Raw genomic sequence first — 25173 nt, 5'->3', positions numbered from 1 at the left:
CTCGACTCTGAGAGTAGACACTTAATGATATTGCTCAATCTCCCAGACTGCAAACTGGTATTTGAGTATCTTAAAAATACTACGTACTGAGAGGTTCCTGTATTTCAATCAATTCTTGACTTTGATAGCAACAGAGGTTACTATTATTACAGGATAAACAACTTGAATTCAATTTGGTTCTTATAAACCTGTCATTCTTGGCAGCTATACTGAGGGTTCACATCACACATTCTTTATGTCAGCTGAAGCCCTATAAAAACCTGCCAGTTTCAGTGAAATTTTAATGCCCTTTTTGCTTTCTCTTAATTTATTGAGCTTTCATTTCCTTTTACTTTGTATCATTAACTGTGATTTTTAAAACATCAGTAAGTCAGTGATCCACAACTGTCATGCCTCCCTGCCCCCAAATACAAACAGTGTTTGTATTTTTAAGACTTACTGGCAAATAGCATCTTACTAGGCAAGATCTCTCCTTGTGTTCTGTTTCATCAAATAAATTAAACCAATAGTAAAATGAAGCAAGTACTTATCGAGGAAAATAATGCAGATAATAGTAACAGCTACTGCTAATTGAGTATGCACTGTGTGCCACACTCTGTGCTCAGAACTTAACATAGCATTCTCTGAGTACTTGTACAACGCCATGAAGTTTCTGTGAGAAGGCTTATACTTGTTAAATAATTTGTCCAAGGTCACCCAGCGAGGAAATGGTACAGTCAGAATTGTATCTAGGCAGATACAAGAGCCCAAGGTGTCCCTGGTCCTGTTTCATAGTTGATAGGCCCATTGCCCTGGATCACAGCCTTTCCATTACTCTTGTAATGCCTTTTCTAGAACTCTCCTAACGTTTTAAACTTCCAGTTCTCCATATAGTCTTTCTAAATAGATAATCTTCTACTTGACTGAGCTTGCCGATGTCTAAAAAGAGCTCCCTGTCTCATTTTTTTTTTTTTTTATTTTCTTCTTTCTACCCTGTCTCATGTTTTTTGTCCTCTCCCTACTCCAACTCATCTCTTTTCTCTTATTTTGGTTGAAAAGGTTCTCTTCCTTTCCCCATTTTCATTTCTTAGAGATAAAACTAGATTAATGGTTTTTACCAGGGAGAGATTTTGTAATCCAGGAAGGATTTGGCAATGTCTGGAGACTTTTTGATTGTGACTCCAGAGGGAGGATGCTACTGCCATATAGTGTGTAGAAGCCAGGAACATCTGCAGAGTACGGGAGTAAGCCCCCCAAAACAGAGTTATGTGTAAATTGTATAAAGTAGTGCTGAGCTTGACAAACTCTGATCCAGATGATGTCTTCCATTTTTATATTATATTCTTTCTCCTTTGTCCTAGTCTAACCTCTAGACACCTTCACTGTCTTCTCCTTTGCTACTCACATTATGGTCCACAGACCAGCGGCATTCACATCCCCTAGGGTTTAAAAATGTAGAAGGTTGAGCGTGCTTGTTCTGCCTCTCCAGCTGATTTTGTACATCTCTTTCCAGCTCTGTGTTCAATGACCTCATGTTGATATCTGTGCCAAGGTGGGAATATTTATACCAAGGAAACTAGCATGCACTGCCAATCAGCATACCACTGCCTGTGCCCCCACTCTAGACGAGACCTATTGAATCAGAGTCTGCCTTTTGACAAGAGACTTGGGTGATTCATTTGCGTATTAAATTTTGAAAAGCATTTGGATAGGATTCGCATTTTTCATTTTGCTGTGCACTTGACCTCTATCTTGAAACCAAATAAAAACAAAATCCTCTGCTGTCCCATCCAGCTGTTACTCTACCTTCCTCCTTTTATTTTGTTTGCTTTTGGAACAAAGTATCTAACCCCACCTGTTTCATTTCTAAAACATTTCCCAAAGACAATGTATTCAAACTCAATATAGAAAACTTTGAAAATGTAGACCTGAGCAAGAGACTAACTCTTAGCTGACAGGAGATTGAGGGAGGTTGGTTCCCAGATCCTGCTACAGAACTTAAGGTGGCAACAACAGCTTCCACAAAAGGCCAATAGTGAGATGGCTGTGTAGACCAGTCTGGGTTCCAGCAAATGGCTGATGGCTCAGAGGCCTGCAAAGGGACTAACTAGCTAGCAGCAGGTTAGATTGAAGGGCAGTGAATGGTTTTATATAATCAGAATCTGTTCAGCAGCCTACCTTGTCAAGGCAGGGTCTCTCTCTGTCACCAAGGCTGGAGTGCAGCTATGTGATTATAGCTCCCTGTGGCCTCAACCTCCTAGGCTCAAGGATGATCCTCCATCTTCAGCCTCCTGAGTAGCTGGGACCACAGGCATGCACCACCATGCTTAGCTGTTTTTAAAATATTTTTGTAAAGATGAGATCTCACTGTGTTGCCCAGGCAGGTCTCAAATTCCTGGGCTCAAGTGATCCTCCTGCCTTGGCCTCCCAAAGTGTTGGAATTATAGACATAAGCCATCATACCTACTCCTCATGCTTTTATTATTTTAGGCTTTTATGATCCCTTATTACAACTTTTTTTTTTTTTTTTTTTTTTTTTTTTTTTTTTTTTTTTTTAAGGCAGAGTCTCACTGTGTCACCCAGGCTGGAGTGCAGTGGCAAGATCTCAGCTCACTGCAACCTCTGCCACCCGGATTGAAGTGATTCTCTTGCCTCAGCCTCCTGAGTAGCTGGGGTTACAGGCATCTGCCACCACACCTAGCTAATTTTTGTATTTTTCGTAGAGATGGGCTTTCACCATCTTGGTCAGGTTGGTCTTGAGCTCCTGACCTGGAGATCTACCCACCTCAGCCTCCCAAAGTGCTGGGATTACAGGTATGAACCACCACACCCAGCCTCTCATTACCACTTTTTTGCTGATACTTATTTTGGGGTTTGAGTCTGTTGTTACTCATTCGTTAACTTTTCTGCTTTTTCCTAAAAACTTCCAGTATATATTTTTAAATCCCTTGCCATAGTCTCATCACAGACAGGAGTACCATAGTAGGCCCTTAGTTCTGAATGGGCTATGTCATTTTACAACTTTTTATGAATATTAGCCCTGGAAAAGATGTTTAGCTGATGCATTGGTATCTTCATCTTGCAAATGTAGTAATGCGTTTAGGGAGTTGATTTACTGATCACACAGTCTATGGCAGAACTCCAGCCTCTTCTTTCAGTTCAATGTCCTGTTAGATCCCTGCACTGGTATAGCTGACTGACTTTCTGACCTGTACTCCCTCAGATTTTTGGATCATGCATTTTCTTGTTCATCTACCTTTATTGTTTTTCAGGGACTAACCATTAGGTCTCCCGGCTTTTATTATTCTTGACTGTTTGCAAGTCTACTTTTTTTTTTTCCCTGCCTCCCTCCAACTCCCAAGTCTGCCTTTTTTTGAGAAGGTGTCTTGCTCTGTTACCCACGCTGGAGTGTGGCAGTGTGATCTTGGCTCACTGCAGCCTCCGTGTTTCTCTCGCCTGTTCCCAGGTTTCAAGTGATTCTCCTACCTCCCAAGTAGCTGGGATTACAGGCACGTACCACCATGCCTGGCTAATTTTTGTATTTTTAGTCTACTAAAAATGCAAAAATACAGAGTTTTACCAGGTTGACCAGGCTGGTCTTGAACTCCTGACCTCAGGTGATCCGCCCGCCTTGGCTTCCCAAAGTCGTAGGACAGGCGTCCCCAAACTGCGGCCCCCTGAGGCCATTTATCCGGCCCCCTGCCGCACTTCAGGAAGGGGCACCTTTTTCATTGGTGGTCAGTGAGAGGAGCACAGTATGTGCGGCCCTCCAACAGTCTGAGGGACAGTGAACTGGCCCCCTGTGTAAAAAGTTTGGGGACACCTGTCCTAGGATTACATGCATGAGCCAACGCGCCTGGCCCCAAGTCTGCATTTCTAATACCGAGTTGCAAATGACTTCTACACTGTGTTTCCCAATGCTTTTTGAACAGTTCTGCTTGAATATAAACCTCCTTGGCTATAAACATTTGCTGCATACTTATTTTTCCCCGGGTTGTTATACTAGGCATGGGAATGTACACTTGTATTACTAGTGTCTGCCATATGCTAGGTACCACCCTAAGCACTTTTCTGTACATTTTTATGGACAAAAACCCAGCAGGGTGTGAACTATGATCTTATTACTGATAAGGAAACTGAGACTTCTTGTTGTTGTTTGGTTTTTGAGATAGAGTTTCACTGTGTCACCCAGGCTAGAGTGTGGTTACACCAGCAAGGCTCACTGCAGCCTTGACTGGCCAGACCCAGACAATCCTCAGATTCTTGAGTAGCTGGGACCACAGGTATGCACCACCATGCCTGGCTACTTTTATTTATTTTATTTTTAAGACTGATGCTGAGGAAGAGTAGATTTGCCAGGAGGCTGATGTGTGCTGGAGTCTGGGCTGCGTGGCACTATTTCCAGCATTTAGGCTTTCTACATAAAACAGGGATCAAAATATCAGATACACAAAACCAAACTATAGATCTGTCCCAGTAGTTACCAAATGCATGCAACATGATGGCTGGTAAGCAGTTTAAACCTAACAAGCCCTAAACAACATTTTCTGTTTTCAGTCTTCCTGCCCAAGTTAGTACTTTCTGGTGTCCCCTCCCTCCCTTCCTTTCTTTTTTCTTCCTTCCTTCCAGTGTAGGGATGTGTATACAGGTTTCTCTATTTATTTGTGTTTTCGTAGAGTTGGGGTCTTGCTGTGTTGCTCAGGCTGGAGTGCAGTGGCTATTCACAGACATGATCATGGTGTACTATTGTCTCAAAGTCCTGGGTGCGAGTGATCCTTCTGCCTCAACCTGCTGCAAAGCTGGAAGTACAGGTGTGTGCCACTGCCCCCAAATAATTTTCTTTTTCAATTGAGGCAAAATTTATATAACATAAAATTATTTTAAAGTGGGGCTGGGCATGGTGGCTCATGCCTGTAATCCCAGCGCTTTGGGAGGCCAAGGCTGGTGGATCACCTGAGGTCAGGAGTTCAAGACCAGCCTGGCCAACATGGTGAAACCCTGTCTCTACTACATGAACCACTGTGCCCGGCCAGCGCTGTATATTTCTTGATGTATTTCTTGATCTACGTATGTATGTATTTCTTCAGAAGTTAGCCCAGCGCGGTGGATCACCTGAGGTTGGGAGCTCAAGACCAGCCTGACCAACGTGGAGAAACCCTGTCTCTACTAAAAATACAAAATTAACCAGACATGGTGGCACAGACCTGTAATCCCAGCTACTCAGGAGACTTAGGCAGGTAAATCGCTTGAACCCAGGAGGTGGAGGTTGCAGTGAGTGGAGATGGCACCATTGTGCTCCAGCCTGGGCAACAAGAGCGAAACTCTGTTTTAAAAAAAAAAATACAAAAATTAGCCAGGTTGTTCTTGCTTTGTCAGCACATATACTAAAAATTAGCCAAGATCGCACCACTCTACTGCAGCCTGGGTGACAAGAGTGAAACTCTGTCTCAAAAAAAAAGTCTGGGCGTGGTGGCTTACACCTGTAATCCCAGCACTTTGGGAGGCTGAGATCAGGAGTTCAAGACCAGCCTGGCCAACATGGTGAAACCCTGTCTCTACTAAAAATACAAAAATTAGCTGGGCAAGGTGGCAGTTGCCTGTAATTTCAGCTACTTGGGAAGCTGAAGCAGGAGAATCGCTTGAACCCAGGAGGCAGAGGTTGCAGTGAGCCGAGATGGCGCCATTGTACTCTAGCCTGGGCGAAAAGAGCGAGACTTCGTTTAAAAAAAAAATTTTTGCAAGTGTACAAATTCAGTGAAATTTAGTATATTCACAATATTGTGCAATTACGAATTCTGTCTAGTTCTAAAACATTTTCATTACCCCGAAAGAAAACTTCATAACCATTCAGCAGTCACACTCCCTATTCCTCCCGCCCTCAACCCCTGGCAATACCAATCTGTTTTCTGGCTCTAGATTTACCTGTTAGAGAGATTTCATCTAAATAGGTCATAGAATTTGTGTGGCATCTGTCATTTTTTGGAATGTTTTTGAGATTTGTTCAAGTTGTAGCATGTATTCTTCATTTTAATGACTGATATTTCACTGTATGTATAGATCATGTTCATTTTGCCATTGATGGACATTTAGGTATTTACAACTTTTGGTTATTATGAATAGTTCTGCTATGAATATTCATATACTTGTATTTGTGTACCTGTTTTCCGTTCTTTTGGGACGAATTCTTAAAATTCCTAGAAGGAATTGTTGACTCATATGGTAATTCTGTTTAACCTCTTAGGGAACTGCCAAACTGTTTTCTAGAGTTGCTGTGGAACTTAAGTTTTCCCACCAGCAATACACAAGGGTTCTGGTTTTTCCGTTTACTCATCAAACACTTGTTATTTTTGTTTTTGTTTGATAATAGTCATCCTAATGGATGTGAAGTGGCATCTTATTGTGGTTTTGATTTGACCATGTTAATCTTATGGCTAATGTTAAGTGTCTTCATAAACTTATTGACTATTTGTATATCTTCCTTGGAGAAATGTATTTTTAAGTTCTTTGTACATTTCTGAATTGGGTTGTCTGTTTTTTGGTTGTTGACTTAGAGAGTTCAAAGAGTTTTTTTATATCATCTAGATGCTAGACCCTTACCAGATAAATGACATAAAAGTATTTTTCCCCATTGTCTTTTTTACTTTCTTGATAGTCTATACACTATGTATTTTCTTTTCTTTCTTTCTTTTTTTTTTTTTTTTTGAGATGGAGTCTGGCTCTGTCGCCTAGGCTGGAGTGCAGTGGCTCAATCTCATCTCTCTGATTCTCCTGCCTTAGCCTCCCAAGAAGCTGAGATTATGGGTGTGCACCACCACCCCCGGCTAATATTTGTATTTTTTTTTTTTTTTGAGACGGAGTTTCACTCTTGTTACCCAGGCTGGCGTGCAATGGCGCAATCTCGGCTCACCGCAACCTCCGCCTCCTGGGTTCAGGCAATTCTCCTGCCTCAGCCTCCTGAGTAGCTGGGATTACAGGCACGCACCACCATGCCCAGCTAATTTTTTGTATTTTTAGTAGAGACGGGTTTTCACCATGTTGACCAGGTTGGTCTCGATCTCTTGACCTCGTGATCCACCCGCCTCAGCCTCCCAAAGTGCTGGGATTACAGGCTTAAGCCACTGCGCCCGGCCTAATATTTGTATTTTTAGTGGAGACAGGGTTTCGCCATGTTGGTCAGTCTGGTCTCAAACTCCTGACCTCAGGTGATCCACCCACCTTGGCCTCCCAAAGTGCTAGGATTATAGGCATGAGCCACTGTGCCTGGCCAGCACTGTATATTTCTTGATGTATTTCTTGATGCACATATGTATTTCTTTAATTTGTATACCGGTTGTTTTTTCCTTTTCTTGATAACGCCCTTTGATGAAGAAAAGTGCATGAGCCTACTTCAGATTCCCAGGTAGCTGGGACTATAGGTGCCACTTCATCAAATGGAACTTCAATGAAGTCCAATTTATTATTTTTTTATTTTGTTGCTTCTGTTTTTGGTGTCATATCTAAGAATCCATTGACAAATCTAAGGTCATGGAAATTATCTCTGTGCTCTCTTTTGAGAGTTTTATAGTTGTAGTTCTTTTATTTAAGTTGTCGATCCATTTTGAGTAATTTTTGTGTATTGTGTGAGTCAAGGGTCCAATGTGAGATTCTTCTGCTTGTGGATATCCAGTTGTACCAACACCATTTGTTGAAGACATGATTTTTCCCCCATCAAATGGTCTTCACACTCTTGTTGAAAATCAGTTGATCATAGATAGGAGTTTATTTCTGTACTCAGAATTCTATTCTATTGGTCTATATATCTGTCCTTATGCCAGCACTACACTGTTGTGATGTGACCTATCATGTGTGGTATCTGTCATTTATTGGAATTTTTTCAGATTTGTTCAAGTTGCAGCATGTATTAGTTCTTCATTTTAATGATTAATATTTTAATGACTAATCCATAGCTTTGGATTAATAGTAAGTTTTGATATAAGAAGTGTGAGTCCTCCAACTTCATTCGTCTTTTCAATATTGTTTTAGTTCTTCAAGGTCCTTTGGAATTCTTTATGAATTTGAGAATCAGCTTTTCTATTTTTGCAAGAAAGGCTAAGCATTAGAGCTCTTTTAGAATTTGTCTAGCAGGTTTTCTGATTTTCACTAGAACTCCCTCCCTGCCACACACATACACACACATGGCCATTGGAATTTTTATTGGGATTACATTGAACTTTTAGATTGCTTTGAGTAATATAGCCACCTTAATAGTATTAAGTCTTTGTGGTCAGATGAGGTGGCGTGGTTCATGCCTGTAATTCCAGGACTTTGGAAAGAGGCCGAGACTTGAGCTCAGGAGTTCAAGACCAGCCTGGGCAACATGGTAAAACCCTACCCTTACCAAATATACAAAAAAATTTTAGTTGAGCATGGTGGCACACATCTATGTTACCAGATACTTGGGAGGCTGAGGTGGGAGGATTGCTTGAGCTCAGGGGGTGGAGATTGCAGTGCACTCCATCTTGGGCAACAAAGAGAGACCCCATCTCAAAAAAAAACATACTGTCTTTGTGATGGTTAAAATATGTCAATTGATCAGGCTGTAAGTTATGCAGACATTTGGTCAAACATTGTTCTAGGTGTGTCTGTGAGGGTGATTCTGGATGAGATTAACATTGAATCAGACTGTGTAGAGCAGTTTGAATTTCCTGATGTGGGTAGTGGGCCTCATTCAATCAATTGAAGACTTGAATAGAACAAAAAAGCTGAATAAGAGGAAACTTTATGGGGCTCAGCACAGTGGCTCACCTCTGTAATCCTAGCACTTTGGGAGGCCGAGGCGAACAGATCACCTGAGGTCAGGAAACCAACCTGACCAACATGGTGAAACCCCGTCTCTACTGAAAACACAAAAATTAGCCAGGCATGGTGGCGGGAGCCTGTAATCCCAGGTACTTGGGAGGCTGATACAGGAGAATTGCTTGAACCCAAGAAGTGAAAGTTGCAGTGAGCCAAGATCACGCCACTGCGCTCCCGCCTGGGTAACAGAGTGAGACCCTGTCTCAACAAACAAACAAACAAAAAACTTAGCTTGCCTGACTGCTTGAGCTGGGATATTGATCTTCCTCTGTCCTGGCATTGGGACTTAGACAACCATCAGCTCTCTTGGTTCGCAGGACTTCAGACTCAGACTGGAGCTTACGCACAGCTCTCCTGGTTCTTGGGCCTCAGCCTTACACTGAAACTGCACTGCTGGTCTCCTGGTTCTCCAGCTTGGCTAACTGCAGATCTTGAAATTTCTCGGTCTCTGCAGTCATGTGAGCTAATTCCTTATAATAAATCTCACCTCCTGTATTTATCTCCTTTCACTTCTGTTTATCTGGGGAACTCTGACTAGTACAGTACATGAACCTGGATGTTCTCAATTTATTTAGGTCTTTAACTTCTTTCACCAATTTTTTTTGAATTTTTTTTCCTTGAGACGGAGTCTCACTCTGTTGCCCAATCTTTAGTGCAGTGATGCGATCTCAGCTCATTGCAATCTCCATCTGCCGAGTTCAAGTGATTCTCCTGCCTCAGTCTCCTGAGTAGCTCAGACTACAGGTGTGTGCCATCATGCCTGGCTAATTTTTTGTATTTTTAGTAGAAATGAGGTTTTATCATGTTGGCCAGGCTGGTCTCAAACTCCTGACTGCAGGTGATCCACCTATCTCAGCTTCCCAAAAAGCTGGAATTAGAGGAATGAGCCGCCAGGTCCAACACTTTTTTTTTTTTTTTGAGACGGAGTTTCGCTCTTGTTACCCAGGCTGGAGTGCAATGGCGTGATCTCGGCTCACCGCAACCTCTGCCTCCTGGGTTCAGGCAATTCTCCTGCCTCAGCCTCCTGAGTAGCTGGAATTACAGGCACACACCACCATGCCCAGCTATTTTTTTGTATTTTGAGTAGAGACAGGGTTTCACCATGTTGACCAGGATGGTCTCGACCTCTTGATCTCATGATCCACCCACCTCGGCCTCCCAAAGTGCTGGGATTACAGGCTTGAGCCACCACGCCTGGCTTTTTTTTTTTGAGACAGGGTCTTGTTCTGTCACCAGGCTGGAGTGCAATGGCGTAATCTTGGCTCATTGTACCCTCCCATCTTCTGAGCTCAAGCCATCTTCCCACTTTGGCCTTCTGAGAAGCTGGGACTGCAGGCACAGGCCACCACGCCCAACTAATTTTTGTGTTTTTTGTAGAGACCGTGTTTCGCCATGTTGCCCACGCTGGTCTGACGCTTCAGCTCAAGTGATGCCCCTGCCTCAGCCTCCCAAAGTACTGGGATTACAGGTATGAGCCAGCATGCTCAGCCTCAGCAATGTTTTATAGTTTTCAGTGTACAGGCCTTTTTTTTTGAAATGGAGTCTTGCTCTGTCGCCCAGGCTGGAGTGCAGTGGTACAATCTCACTGCAACCTCCCCCTCCCTGGTTTAAGCAATTCTCTTGTCTCAGCCTCCCCATTAGCTGGGATTACAGGCACCTGCCACCGTACTTGGCTAATTTTTGTATTTTCTGTAGAGAATGGGGTTTCACCGTGTTAGCCAGGCTGGTCTTGAGCTTCTGACCTTGTGATCTGCCCGCCTCGGCTGCCCAGAGTGCTGGGATTACAGTTGTGAGTCACCATGCCCAGCCCAGGTTTTTTTCCTCTTTAGTTAAATTTATTCCTAAGTATTTTATTGTTTACAATGCTATTATAAATGTAATTGTCTTAATTTCCTTTTTGAATTGTTACTGCTGTTGTATAGAAATGCAACTGAATTTTGCCTGTTTATCTTTACCATGAAGCTGCTGGTAACTTTTTTGCAGATTCTTTGGGATTTTGTATATATAGTATCATGTCATTTGTGAATACAGTTTTACTTTTTATCCTTTGCAATTTAGATGTACTTATTTTTTATTCTTGCCTTATTGCTCTGGCTTAAATTCCAGTACAGTGTTGAACAGCAGTGGTGAAAGTAGGCATCTTTGTCTTGTTCCTGATTTTAGGGGTAAAGCTTTCAGTCTTTCACCGCTGAATATGATGTTCACTCTTGTTTTTTTAATAAAGGTCCTTTATCGTGTTGAGGAAATTCCCTTTTATTCCTAGTTTTCTGATTGTTTTTATTATGAATGTGTGTTGGGTTTTGTCATGTTTTTCTGCATCAATCAATATGAACATTGTTTTTTTCCTCCTTCACTCTGTTAGTGTGGTGTATCGCATTGTTTGGTTTCCTTTTATGTTATTGGCAATGATATTCTCTTGTTTGACAAAGCTTTCGCTCTTCATTCTTTGAGATGTTCAGAGTATGTCCTACTTTGATGTTTTGCCTAGCACCACACCATCCTGCCTGTCTCATCACAAATGGTTTACTCAGCCCCATAACTCAAGCTTTCTTTTCCTAGTGTCATCCCACATTGAACCAGTTGTTCACATGGGCTAGATTAATCCACTTAAATGCCTTTTTCCCCTTCATATATCTTCCATGCCAAGGAACCTGCAGTGTTTATCCATTGTTCATCAGATCAAACCTAAACTCTTCCTATCATTTAGAACCCTTCGTAATCCAATCCCACATCACCTCTTTAATCTGTTATTTATTAAAAATAGTACCTGCCAAGACCCACATAGTAATAATTTCAAATTTTACCATTGCTGTGTTTCTAAAACTATAAGCACGTAAATTTGATTTCTCGTATCTTTCTCTGATATTATCCTAGTTTCTCAATTAAGCCTACTAATATGTTGCTAATTCTATTTTCCTTCATTTTTGGAGGTGTGTTCAATATGCTTTTCAGCCTATTTCTCATATTTAGTTGGGACATGTATTCAAAGTAATGAAAAAATGTTGTCTTAATGTATCTAAAATAAGGAAAAAACAAGGTATAGGACATTATGTATCATGAAACAGTATATTCATGTGCACAGACAGTTCTTGGAAAGATATCAAACTATTAATGGTAGTAGCCCTTGGGAAATAGAACTAGGGCAGAAGAAGATGATTTCCTTTTCATTTTATACCCTTTTGTACTATTGGAATTTTTTACTCAGTACATGTGAAGAAAGAGATGAAAAAAATTTAAAAAGTAAATAATGATTAGTTCCTTTCTTTCTTGTTTTTAAGTCCCAGTTTAAACCCCTCTACATGATATAACAGTGGCTAAATTTTAAACTGTTTTAATGGTTTTTAAAAACTTTAAGCCAGTTGATGAATTCAAACAGGCATTTTCATCATGTACTGACATTTGCATCATTCACAAAAATTACCAAGTAATCCATTTCATATAATTTAGCTGTGTACACAGAAAGCTGCTATTTGTCTTTCTTAGACAGTCATATTATTATGGTTACTTTAGGTTTCTACTCCATGAAGAAATTGGATCAGCATGGCCTTGTTGCTGGAAGAAAAACTGAAAAAATCCCAGGGCTTTTGAGGAACATACCTTGTTTTATGGATGTTGAAAGATTAGCAGCCATCTCTGTTGTCCAGAGTTTTTGGCATTGATGGTATACATTTTCTTTGATTCTTCAGTTTTGTTTTTTTTTTTTTTTTTTTGCTTTTCTTGGGTACTTAAGTTTTATTTTATGATTGGGAACCTCATCTTTAGTTTTGAAGGAATTTTATTAGTCACACCTTGCCAGTTCTTTCGAGTAAGGGAACAGTTATTATTAGTTTTAAATTTAGAAATGTCTTTGAGACTAGACAATTCAGATCAGGAAACATGTGCATCAGAATAATGAAAATAGCATCCCTGTTTGAAGGAATGGAATAACCTATAAAGCTTCTCATCACAATGCTAAATTAGGAGTTTTAAAGGTTAGTAATTGGATATTTTGCCTTATTTGATCAGAGTTTTAACTTAGTTAATATAGGATCAAGCCAGTTATTGTTTGTTACAAAAACTTGATAGCTTAATGTTTTTAACTATCTGAATAATCTTGTTAATTGCTGATTGTGGGGTGAGTTACTATTTTTTGCTCTAAGAAAATCTCCTTCCTGAGAAGTGGGCTGGATTGCACCAAAACCACTGAGTAGCAGTGAGGTCAGAAAGCTTTTGAGTTCCTTCCTGGTAGAGGTTTATGTTTGCCCGTCTTTCTTTACTGCCTCTCGGCAAGAAAAGGGAGTACTTTTTGTTTTGTAAAAACAATGTGAATTTAGCTCAGGAAATGCAAACCTGTTGGCTCTTGCAAGTTATTTGACTTCATTGTGAGAGGAGTACAGGCTTTGTCTTGTCTCTTGTTGGGTGTGTACTTTACTTACAGCAGTGTAGTCCCAGTGAAGTTAACATTTAAATCTCCTTTCTGTGAATTTCAGGAGAAATGAGTTAGTAATACGGTAGGATCGTGAAAGCTTTAGTGTTACTGTAAAATTAATATTTATATATGTAGTACTTATGAGGATTTGGAGTGTGGGTACTGTTGAGAACTTTAGCTAAATCTTTACATGACTGGATCATGTCATAGCATTTGTATATGTATATAAATAACTTAATGCATGTGAAATTTGTGATTCGTGTTCTTTACATTTTATTTTTATTTTAAAATTATGAAACACCTCATGAATTTGCATGTCATTATTGCACAGGTCCATGCTAATCTCTATATTCCAATTTTAGTTAATGTGCTGCTCAAGCAAGCACTTAGACTCTTAATAGCTATGTGTTTTATAGCTATCTTTGATTTAGCTTTCAATTCAAGTCATTCGATGATAAATAGGTTTTGTAAACCTTAATTTTCTAATGTGTGCAATGCCTACTTTTGTATTAGGATTACATGCATGTAAGGCACCTGTTTTCCTGACAAATGTTGATGTGGTATATATGTGCCTATAGTCCCAGCAGCTTGGAAGGCTGCAATGGGAGGGTCCTTTGAGTCCAGCAGTTAGGCTGGCCTGGGCAACATATTGAGACCCCCATTTCCAAAAAGAAAAAAACCAAAGTAGTTGTTCAATAAATGTTAGTTGTCATTATTATCAGCATTGTCCTATGGATGATTCAAATTAGGCAGTGTATTGCATGATTCTTGCTTTAAAGGAGACAACAATTTCATATTTAAAACAATTAGAGAATAGGCCTGGCACGGTGGCCTGGCACAGTGGCTCATGCCTGTAATCGCAGCACTTTGGGAGGAGGCCAAGGCAGGTGGATCATTTTAGGTTAGGAGTTTGAGACCAGCCTGGGCAACATGGTGAAACCTCATCTCTACTAAAAATACAAAAATTAGCCGGGCATGGTGCTGGGCGCTTATAATCCCAGCTAGTCGGGTGGCTGAGGCAGGAGAATTGCTTCAACTCAGGAGGTGGAGATTGCAGTGAGCTAAGATCACACCACTGCACTCCAGCCTGGGTGACAGAGCAAGACTCAGTCTCAAAAAATAAAATATAAAACAATTAGAGAACCACATGATGAGGAATGCCAAGTGAAGACAGTGAGCCACATTCAGTCACAGGCCTATTCATTCATTTCCTTAACATGGGAGGTGTGAAAGAGGAGAGAACAATATGGGCCAGAGTTCTTAGAAGGACTTCATATGGAGGAGGTAAGACAAATACAACCCTTGAATGTAGTTGGCATGCCATAGTTTAATAATGTAGGTCGTATTATTGGTGATTCTACGAGCAACACTCTATGCGTGAGAGAATGGGTTTGTGCATTAAGGAACTGAGAGGAGAAAAGGTGGAACAGGCTAAGGGGGAATCAGGTAATGGTCATTGAATGGCAAGATGAGGAATTTGGATTTGAATTACCATGTAGAACATTGTTCTTGGAGCTATACAAAATAATTTTACATAGTTGTCTTCTCTACCCAGTAGCCTTTAAAAAAAGGACACTAGGCCAGGTGCAGTGGCTTATGCCTGTAACCCCAGCATTTTGGGAGGCTGAGGCAGGTAGATCACTTGAGGCCATAAGTTTGAGACCAGCCTGGCCAAAATGGAGAAACCCCATCTCTATTAAAAATAGGAAAGCTAGCCTGGCATGATGGCTGGTTCCTGTAGTTCCAGCTACTCAGGAGGCTGAGGTGGGAGAATCACATGAGCCCGAGATGCCAAGGTTGCAGTGAGCTAAGATCATACCATACCTCTGCACTTCAGTTTGGGCCACAGAGCGAGACCCTGTCTCAAAAAAAAAGGAAACTAAAGAGTTTATTTTCATTTCCTGATTGTGTTATCTGAGAGAGAGAGAGAGAGAGAGAGAGAGAGAGAGAAATAATGTATATATAAATGTTTAATTTATATAATTAAATAAATATATAAAATGTACATTTACATATAAATAAAATATATAAACAAATATATATTTTATATATTTTAATTATATACATTAAATATATATTTTTTGAGATGGAATCTTGCTCTGTCACCCGGGCTGGAAGGCAGTGGCTCGATCTTGGTTCACTGTAACTTCAGTCTCCCGAGTAGCTGGGATTATAGGAATGTGCCACCACACCCGGCTAATTGTTTGTATTTTTAGTGGAGATGGAGTTTCACCATGTTGGCCAAGCTGGTCTTGAACTCCTGGCCTCAGGGAATCCAGTCACCTCGGCCTCCCAAAGTGCTAGGGTTACAGGCGTGAGCCACCACGTCTGGCCTATCCCAGATATATATTAATGTTCACTGCTATCTATTACAAAACAGAGAAAGAAGAATGTGAATATTATAGTGTAACCAACTTTAATCCAAGGCCAAGTATAAATAGTAAATTAGTATTTGAATACATATTTTATCCATATGTATTATTTGGCATTCTAAGATCTCTGAGATCAAGACGTTCTTAACGTTTACTGTCATCCAAGTAGCAGATGTGATGTTGTCATTGTCTGCACTTATATGGACTTGGTCATAGCTGTTACTATTGTCATAACAACAGTTGACAGTCAAATTATATGTACGGTTACTACCACACGGTTTACTTGCCATTTCACATGTCACTTAAAAATTTACACTGTGATCCAACATTGAAATGAAAATAAAACCAAAAAAAAAACCACAACCAAAACGGCTGTGTATGAAGAAGGGCATGGAAGCAGAATGGCAGGATATAAACTTGATTTTGTATGAAGCCAAATATTTTCCTTTGGAGGAATGTTTGCAGTTTTAGATTTTCTTGCAAAACTATACCTGAGTGCTTTATGCAACCCAGAAGGAAAGATAGCCATAGATGTATTAAGCTGTGTTAAGTTTTGTTACTTAGAAACATGTGAAAGAATTGCCCATAACATGCCAGACGGTGCACCTGGAAGCAGGGGAAATTGCTGTATTCCTCAACATAAATGAAAAAGTTCAGAGCTTTAAGAAGCTAGTGTGACTGATTTATATGTCTCCTAGGACTGCCATTAAGACATTGTGTCATAGTGTAAGTGGCAGCAGTTTTCCTTTCTTTGTAACTGATGCCACCTTAGATTTAGTCAAATTTAATATTTACCTCTCTGCTTCTGATGATAGCTGGTTTAGAACACATTGCACTACTAAGTTGTCAAACTTGTGATTGTATAAAGGCAGGCAAAAATTTTAAATAAATTTGTTAAGGTGCAAAGATCAAGATCAAAATGTTAAGAATAGGCTGGGTGTGTTGGCTCACACCTGTAATCCTAGTACTTTGGGAGGCTGAGGCAGGTGGATCACTTGAGGTCAGGAGTTTGAGATCAGCATGGCCAGCATGGTGAAACCCCGTCTTTACTAAAAATACAAAAATTAGCCGGGCATTGTGGTAGGTGCATATAGTCCCAGCTATTTGGGAGGCTGAGGCAGGAAGATCACTTGAACCTGGGAGGTGAAGGTTGCAGTGAGCTGACATCATGTCACTGCACTCCAGCCTGGGCGACAGAGTGAGAAATAAATAAATTAATTTAAAACAATGTAAAAATACAAGAATAAAATATTTGCATTTTTTTTGCATTAGATATTCTTGCCTTTTTTTGTGTGTGTCTTCTGAGATACAGCGTGGTATGGTGCATCCCTTGTTAGCAGTAGCTTTGTGTAAAATTACTTAGCCTTTCTGTGCCTCAGCTTTGTAGGACGGGCATAATATCTATTGTCACAGGTCTGTTACGAGGGTTCAATGAGTTAAATTATTTAACACATGCCAAGTGTTTTTTTTTTGTTTTTTGGTTTTTTGGTTTTTTTTTTTTTTTTTTTTGAGACGGAGTTTTGTGCTTCTTGCCCACGCTGGAGTGCAAGTGGCACGCCTCCTGGGTTCAAGTGATTCTCCTGCCTCAGTCTCCTGAGTAGCTGGGATTACAGGCATGTGCCACCATACCCGGCTAATTTAGAATTTTTAGTAGAGACGGGGGTTTCTCCACGTTGGTCAGGCTGGTCTCGAACTCCTGACCTCAGGTGATCCACTCACCTCAACCTCCCAAAGTGCTGAGATTACAGGCGTGAGCCACTGTGCCCTACTACGTGCTAAGTGTTTATAGTAGCACCTGGCTAAAAGTAAGCAGTGTATGTTAGCTATTACTTTTTATTGGGATTATTTTCTGTGAGTCATAAATGCTAATTGTTATATAGAGTAATTACCAATGAAGATGTGGTTATCCCATTGTTACCTTCTTGACGCTAGTTTGGTATTAATATGCTACTCATTCCCCCTCTCAATTATTCCACCCTTTTTTGGGGTGTATTGATGTTGATCTTTTAGAAAATTATGTGTGATTTATATGAGATACATAGATTCATACCACTTTGGTATAGTTGGTACAGTAAAATGGGAATTACAATTAGTTTGGAAAAAAATAATATTTAATTTTTCTAAAAATTACATGCTTGCGATTTTAGTTTTTGCCAAGGCTGACTCTGGATACCTTTTAGTTTGATAATCAACTCTCCCAGTGCACAGGCAGTGACTGGATTTGACAAGACTCATAACCTGAAAGTCTGATGGTCTCAGCAGGGTAGGGTTCCATTTCTAGCCTATGACTATAGCCTATGACTACAGCAGAATGACTGCTGATGCTTCTTCGAGGACTTTAGAGAGATGTTTCAGTTAGTTATTTCTAGTTGTGTGATACTTTAGTGTTGCATTGGGCCCTCAGCTGTTGAAGAACATAAGATACTGTTTCTCTTACAGCTGGGAGAAAATGTAGACTATCTCTCTGAGACATATTACTAACTTAATTTAAGCATAATCTTAGGCATAGTATAAATTAGATTTCTTGCTGCTGAATTAATTTTGAACTACTTTGTTTTCAACATTCGTCTATAAAGATCATTGTATCTCAAGTTGGGCCAGCCAGTTGTTTAGATTGAGCTGTACTTGCAAATCAGTGTTTTGTATTTTGTCTTTGTGCAAAGCAGTTTAAAATGATAGGGTGAAGATGTTAAGGCTGAAGGGGTTGTAAACTGATTCTGTATTAGCTGGAAGTTAACAATTTAGGTTTTTTCATGATTTAGATTAATGAAGAGAAAACATTTCATACTTTATACTCTGGAATTATTTAATAATTGAGAAAATTCTAGCCTTAGCTGTACTTCTTTTTAAATAAACCCAAAGTTTTAAATATGTTGATGTTATCATTGGTTAATTACATGATTGGAAACTTACTGTCAGTGAAAAATGATACACACTAATGGCATGTGCAAGAAAGCTTAAAATAGCACATCTTCATGTCCATACAAATTCCCTGGTCTCCTTATATGACCTACTTAATGCATTGCCTACTGAAAGAAAAACCTGGGGAACTTTAAGTGTTCGTTAAGGCTAGAATATTACATTTAAATGTTTTATATATTTGTAGTTTTACTGTCATCTCATTTCTTTCATAAGTATGAAAGGTATTTATGAATTATTGAACTTTTTGAACTTTTCGAAGAGAAATAGATTTGGCATTTCAGAATGTGTCTGATAGTCAATACCTTGTTACTTGGAGCTTGTTCATTCTTTTTTTTTTTTTTTTGAGACGGAGTTTCACTCTTGTTACCCAGGCTGGAGTGCAATGGCGCGATCTCAGCTCACCGCAACCTCCACCTCCTGGGTTCAGGGAATTCTCCTGCCTTGGCCTCCTGAGTAGCTGGGATTACAGGCACGTGCCACCATGCCCAGCTAATTTTTTGTATTTTTAGTAGAGATGGGGTTTCACCATGTTGATCAGGATGGTCTGGATCTCTGGACCTCGTGATCCACCCGCCTCGGCCTCCCAAAGTGCTGGGATTACAGGCTTGAGCCACCGCGCCCGGCCTGTTCATTCTTAAGAGTAAAAAAAAATGCAGGGCTGGGTGCAGTGGGTCACGCCTGTATTCCCAGCACTTTGGGAGGCTGAGGCAGGTAAATCTCGTGGTCAGGAGATCAAGATCAGCCTGAACAACAAGGTGAAATCCCATCTCTACAAAAATTTGGTGGGCGTGGTGGCCCCTGCCTGTAATCCCAGCTACTCAGGAGGCTGAGGCAGGAGAATTGCTTGAACCCGCGAGGTGGAGGTTGCAGTGAGCTGAGATAGCACCACTGCACTCTAGGCTGGGTGACAGAGCAAGACTGTGTCTCAAAAAAAAAAAAAAAAAAAAAAGCAAGCCTTAGGGCTGTTTATCCAAGATGCTTTCTTTTACTTACTCTTTAAATGTACCCAGGTTTACTTTTTGACTGACATGTTTGTGGTTTTTTTGTTTATTTTGCAAATATAGAGCTGCCAAATGCTGTTAAATCAACTGAGAGAAATCACAGGCATTCAGGACCCTTCCTTTCTCCATGAAGCTTTGAAGGTTGGTTTCCAGATCTTTGTTAGTTAGGAGGTTTTAAAGCAGCTAAACAGCTGCTGTTTGGGTGTTGTGGGAAGTCAGAGCATGGAAGCTCCCTCCTGTAATGAGGTGTTTGATAGATTAGATGCTTTGAGCACATTAGACCTACTGTCCACCAGTCTCATAATTCTACCCTAGAATTCTGCCTAAAAGTACTCAGTGTGTCACCAGGGTAGTATGGAGTTAATACTCAAAACTAGTTTTAAATTCTATGATGATTACTTTTGAAATTTTCTTTTCTCTTTCTCCCATAGGCCAGTAACGGTGACATTACTCAGGCAGTCAGCCTTCTCACTGATGAGAGAGTTAAGGAGCCCAGTCAAGACACTGTTGCTACAGAACCATCTGAAGTAGAGGGGAGTGCTGCCAACAAGGAAGTATTAGCAAGTAGGTTCCGGATATCCTGTCTTGGCCCTTTGCTGAACTAGCAGAAAATAAGAAACCAAGTGTATGTGAGTTCCCTGTTAATCACATCAGCCCCTTGAAAATAATAGTAATAATAGCTTATTACTGAGCCATTGCTGTATGGCAGGCACAATTCTAAACACTTAAAAAATTTCATTCGTGGCCGGGCACGGTGGCTAACGCCTATAATCCCAGCACTTTGGGAGGCCGAGGCACGTGGATCACGAGGTCAAGAGATCGAGACCATCCTGGTCAACATGGTGAAACCCCGTCTCTACTAAAAATACAAAAATTAGCTGGGCATGGTGGCGCGCGCCTGTAGTCCCCGCTACTCGGGAGGCTAAGGCAGGAGAATTGCTTGAACCAGGAGGCGGAGGTTGCGGTGAGCCGAGATCGTGCCATTGCACTCCAGCCTGGGTAACAAGAGCGAAACTCCGTCTCAAAAAAAAAAAAAAAAAAAATTTCATTCGTTCATTTACTCATTGTTTAGCATTTATTTAGTGAGGACCAACTATGTGCCAAGCAGTCTTGAATCCCTGCCCACATGTAGCTTATTTTTTAGTGGGAGAAGATCAACAAATAAATTATGTAATATATTAGAATGTGATAAATACCATGGAAGAAAAGGACAGAATGAAAGAAATGAAAAAGGAGTGCTGGGGACTGAATTTCTAATGGGATGGACTTTTAAGAACGCCCAGGGGAGGTGAGGGAGTAAGTCATTTGAGGACCTGAGATAGGAGTGCACTTAGCTTGCTCAGGGAACTGCAAGGAGGCCAGTGCTAAGGCTCAGTGAATGAGGAGGGCTGAAAGGGATGGTGCGTGGAAATAGAAGGAGGTGGATCATTCAGAACCTTCCTAAGCCCTGGCTTTTGCTGTGAGTTAGGTGGGTAGCCTTTGAAGAGTTGGAGCAAAGGAATAATATAAACCAATTTTCATTTATCATCATTCCGACGGTGGTGTTGAGAACAGAATGTTAGGGACGGGGTAGTGATGAGTATGGGTCAGATCAGGGAGCCCAGACCAGGCTGCTGTGGTGGAGGGTAAGCAGTGCTGCATTCTGGCACATAGTTTGTTTTTTGTTTCTGAGTCGGGATCTTGCTCTGTCGCCAAGGCTGGAGTGCAGTGGCACGATCTCAGCTCACTGCAACCTCCGCCTCCCAGTTCAAGTGACTCTCCTGCCTCAGCCTCTAAAATAGCTGGGACTGCAGGCGCACGCCGCCACGCCTGGCTAATTTTTTGTATTTTTAGTAGAGACGGGGTTTCACTGTAGTAGCCAGGATAGTCTCAATCTCCTGATTCTTGTGATCCACCTTCCTTGGCCTCCCAAAATGCTGGTATTACAGGCATGAGCCACTGCACCCAGCCTGGCATAGAGTATTTTTAAGGTTAAAGGCAGTAAGATTTACTTACTGAGGAGAGAGAGGAATTAAAGGTGACTCAAAATTTTTTTTCATAAGCTACTGAAAGGATAGAGTTGCACTTAACCAAGATGGGAATCACTGTTGGTGGAGCAGATTTGGGGCAACAGATGAAAAGATAAGTTTTGGGGATATTAAGTTTGAAATGCCTGTTAGACTTTCACGGCAAAGGTGTCAGAAAGACAGTGGTGAACCCAGGTGCAGTTCAGAGGAGTCCAGGCTGGAGGTAGGTGGACTTAGAATCATAACCTATAAATGCTCTGTAAAGCTGTGAGACTGAGGAGCTCTCAAAGGGAGTTGGTATAGGAGAAAGAAAAGGTTCAGTAGCTTAAGCACTGGTTGCTCAGTGTTCAGAGGTCTGAGGAGGTGAAGAGTGCCTGGGGAAAGCCAGGAGAATGGGACTCTGGAAGCCAAGGAGGCTTCTGGGAGGAGAGACCAAGGAGAACCTTCTGGAATCTTGTTGGAGGAAGGTGAGGTGGTGTTAATGGACATTTGGGCTGTTAGCAGTTTTGAGCTATTCTGAATGATGCTGCTATGCGTATTCTCATATGTTTCTCTTGGTACATACTGCAACTTTTTTTTTGTCAACATTGTTCTTTTTGAAACTCATCCATGTTGAGGGTTATAACTGTAATTCATTCATTTTCACTGGTGTGTAATATTCCATGGTCTGAATATACCACATTGTCTGTATTTGTCTGTAGGAAATAAGAATAAATAAAAGGATCCTCTTCAAAGCTTTCCTCTTAGTTCATTACTAATAAATAATAGTTTCTTCAAAGGTTAATTTGCTTTAAAGCTTTTGCTAATAATCTTAAAGTAGCTGTTAGTCATAATAAAGAAATAAGTGCATCCTGTGTTCTTAGTTCTTACACTTTATTTATTTACACCCCCCCTGCCCCCCACCCCCCACCCCCAACCAGCTAGTTCTTACACTTTAACCTAGATATTTGCCATGATACGCCTGGACAAGCCCAGTCAAGTCTTATGTCATAACTTATTCCCCTTCCTTATTTGGAAATGTTATCGCTTCTCTAAGCATTCCACAAATTACTTCCTCTTTTGCTTTGTTCTCCTCTGCCTTTACTACTTTAGAAAATTTCCAAGTTTTTAGCCAACCGGGTCAGGCAAAGAATGTGAGTTCCTGTTCCAGCCAATGGAAGTTGGACACAGCAGTAGGACGATTGCGTCAGGTTATGGAAGTTTTAAATGTCCCTGTCTCCTTGCTCAGGGCTGCTCTCGTGGCAAGACGGCCAGCGAGTTGCACCCTTCCTGCAGGAAGTAAAACTATCCTTGCTCAGTAATCCATTGTCTCAGTGTGGATTTTTCCCGATGTTATAAACCCGTTTCCAACATGTCTATTGACTTTGGGGTTGTTTTCAAGCTTTTGCTATTATAAATAAGCCTGCTGTGAGCTGTTGGGAATTCATGCTTCTTGTCTTTATATGCAAGAGTTTCTTTAGTGTATATACCCAGTGATGTAGTTGGTAGGTATTAAGATATGCTTATCTTCAAAGGTAATGACAGTATTTTCCAAAATAATTTTTTACCTATTTATACTGTTTTTTTTTTTTTTTTTTTTTTTTTTTTTTTTTTTTGAGACAGCGTCTTACTCTGTTGCCCAGGCTGGATTGCCCTGGCCATGATTCAGCTCACTACAACCTACCCCTTCCAGATTAAAGTGATTCTCATGCCTCAGCCTCCCGAGTAGCTGGGATTACAGGTGCCCACCACCACACCCAGCTAATTTTGTACTTTTAGTAGAGACAGGGTTTCACCACGTTGGCCACTCTGGTCTCAAACTCCTAACTCCAAGGTTAGGAAACCTTGGTGAAACCTTGGAGCAGGCGTCCCCAAACTGCGGCCCCCTGAGGCCATTCAGGAAGGGGCACCTCTTTCATTGGTGGTCGGTGAGAGGAGCACAGTATGTGGCGGCCCTCCAACGGTCTGAGGGGACTGGCCCCCTGTGTAAAAAGTCTGGGGACGCCTGCCTTGGAGTTAGGAGTTTGACACCAGAGTGGCCAACGTGGTAAAACCCTGTCTCTACTGCCCACCTCTGCCTCCCAAAGTGCTGGGATTACAAGCCTGAGCCACCACAGCTGGCCTATATTCTGTTTAACAGGGTTTGAGAGTGACCATTGCTTTAAAATTTATCTTACATTGGGAAATACTTGTCCTTCCTTTTGAATTGAAATACTGTCTTAGCTTCCTCTCTTGGGTCTTACAGATGCTAATAAAAACATTAGGTTAATTAACAAAAGAATGGTGAAAGGCTGAGGGGAGAGTCAAAGGGCTCATCTTAGGAAGGTGGAAATTTTTAAAGAGCTCTGTTAATAGTTTAGCACCGAAAGCATTTGCATGATCTGTTGGGTTAGTAAAGCTCAGTTCAGAGTCAATGTCTGTACCTGTCAGGACCCATTTTAGCCCCCTAGGGCTACCAGCATCAGTCTCACTGACCAGCTATGTTCTGGGCCTTGCCACCCGGGAATCTCCCCATAGCCAGAGGGAGTATCTTTCTCTTGCAGATAGAACAGTTCCTATTGGCTGTTTGTTCTTGAGAGGGTGGAAAGGGAACATGTCTAGACTCAGCCCATCTCTGCACTGCTGCAGTACCCCCATATTAACTTAATCTAAGGGATTTCTTCTGATTGGCATTGACATGCCCTATTTTAATGCGCCCTTCAAATTTCCATGGTGTCGTGCCCGATATGGGGATCCCTTTAATAGGCCAGGTTTCCATTGCTCTCCAGCCTGATCATGTGGCCACTGGTCACTGGTCACTGCCCATAACTTGAGTAAAAACCCTAGCACAGGGGCTTTTACCACTGTTCAATTCTTCCATCACTGCGAGAAAAACAACATGCAATCAACACACCCAGCGGACTTGTTTTTACCTGCTTTGATCCCAGTGGCATGCTTCCTTCCAAATAGGTTGTTGTCCATTCACCTTGGAACTGCCATCTGTAAACAAAGCAGCTCTTTGTTGGTCTGTTGGGAGCTGTTTATTGGGAAACTGTCCAAGTGTGGATATGATCCAGCAGCTCCTCACGCAGTTCCAGAGTCAGTCCTAGGGGAAAAGAAGCTCTCTGCTACCTGGGTAATGCAAAGACCTCCTTGCATTTTCCAGGTAACAAGGTCCTGTATAAACTATTTCCATTTTATTATGGAACTCTTGGGCACTGTCATCCTCATTGAAGTGTTTCTCTGACAGCCCACAAAAAGCATGAGTATTTCAGGTTTCAGGATGATTTTATGTCCTCAATTATAGGGGTAGCTTCAATTAATGTCTCATAGCAAGGTAATACATGCCCCTCAAGTGGTAATTCTCTAGTCCTAAGTCTCAGTAGTTGTCGCTGGGAGGCATTCACAGGCTTTTGCCATGAGCTCTGGTAAATGCTCCGCAATCAGTTTGTCCCTACCAGCACGTCAACTTCTATGTTGTGTAGGCTGGGGGAATCTTTCTGGTTCCCATATAGCACATCTACTTATTATTGCTTGAAGGACAAGTTTACGTGCCTTCTGTTTCACAGGACAGGAGTAGGCAGAGGGAACGTTCTTCAGGCAGATACAATATCCGTCTCCGTAATACAATAAAGTAGAGGTGATGGAACTACTTCACATGAAGCAGGTTCAGACATGCTAACTCTCCTATG

At 41.2% G+C, this 25173-nt stretch overlaps 1 protein-coding gene, 1 non-coding gene and 1 pseudogene across 18 annotated transcripts in view; 2 read left to right on the top strand and 1 right to left on the bottom strand.

The window, feature by feature from the left end:
- Nucleotides 1-25173, top strand: part of USP28 (ubiquitin specific peptidase 28) — a 77680-nt gene that overhangs the window by 4911 nt on the left and 47596 nt on the right. For 9 of the 17 annotated variants that reach the window (XM_039471106.2, XM_039471105.2, XM_039471102.2 and 6 more), the window contains exons 2-3: nt 19581-19658; nt 19949-20081. The exons of 5 other annotated variants lie outside the window; for them this stretch is intronic. In XM_039471106.2, the coding sequence (XP_039327040.1) occupies nt 19581-19658; nt 19949-20081 (211 nt within the window). Of the gene's footprint in view, nt 1-9131; nt 9273-10191; nt 10283-12330; nt 12476-19580; nt 19659-19948; nt 20082-25173 lie in introns of those variants that run through there. 3 more of the 17 variants (XM_074400615.1, XM_074400614.1, XM_074400616.1) reach the window with 3 other exon arrangements.
- LOC120364796 (U7 small nuclear RNA) lies at nt 8070-8131 on the top strand. Its single transcript, XR_005579936.1, has one exon. It is a non-coding gene; the product is annotated as a U7 small nuclear RNA (small nuclear RNA).
- Nucleotides 13509-13608, bottom strand: LOC120364787 (U6 spliceosomal RNA; annotated as a pseudogene).

Source organism: Saimiri boliviensis, chromosome 6 (genome assembly GCF_048565385.1).
Source record: "Saimiri boliviensis isolate mSaiBol1 chromosome 6, mSaiBol1.pri, whole genome shotgun sequence".
Classification (NCBI taxonomy): Eukaryota; Metazoa; Chordata; class Mammalia; order Primates; family Cebidae; genus Saimiri; species Saimiri boliviensis.
Note: the sequence above shows the minus strand (reverse complement) of the source record. Positions and strands in the feature narration are given on the sequence as shown.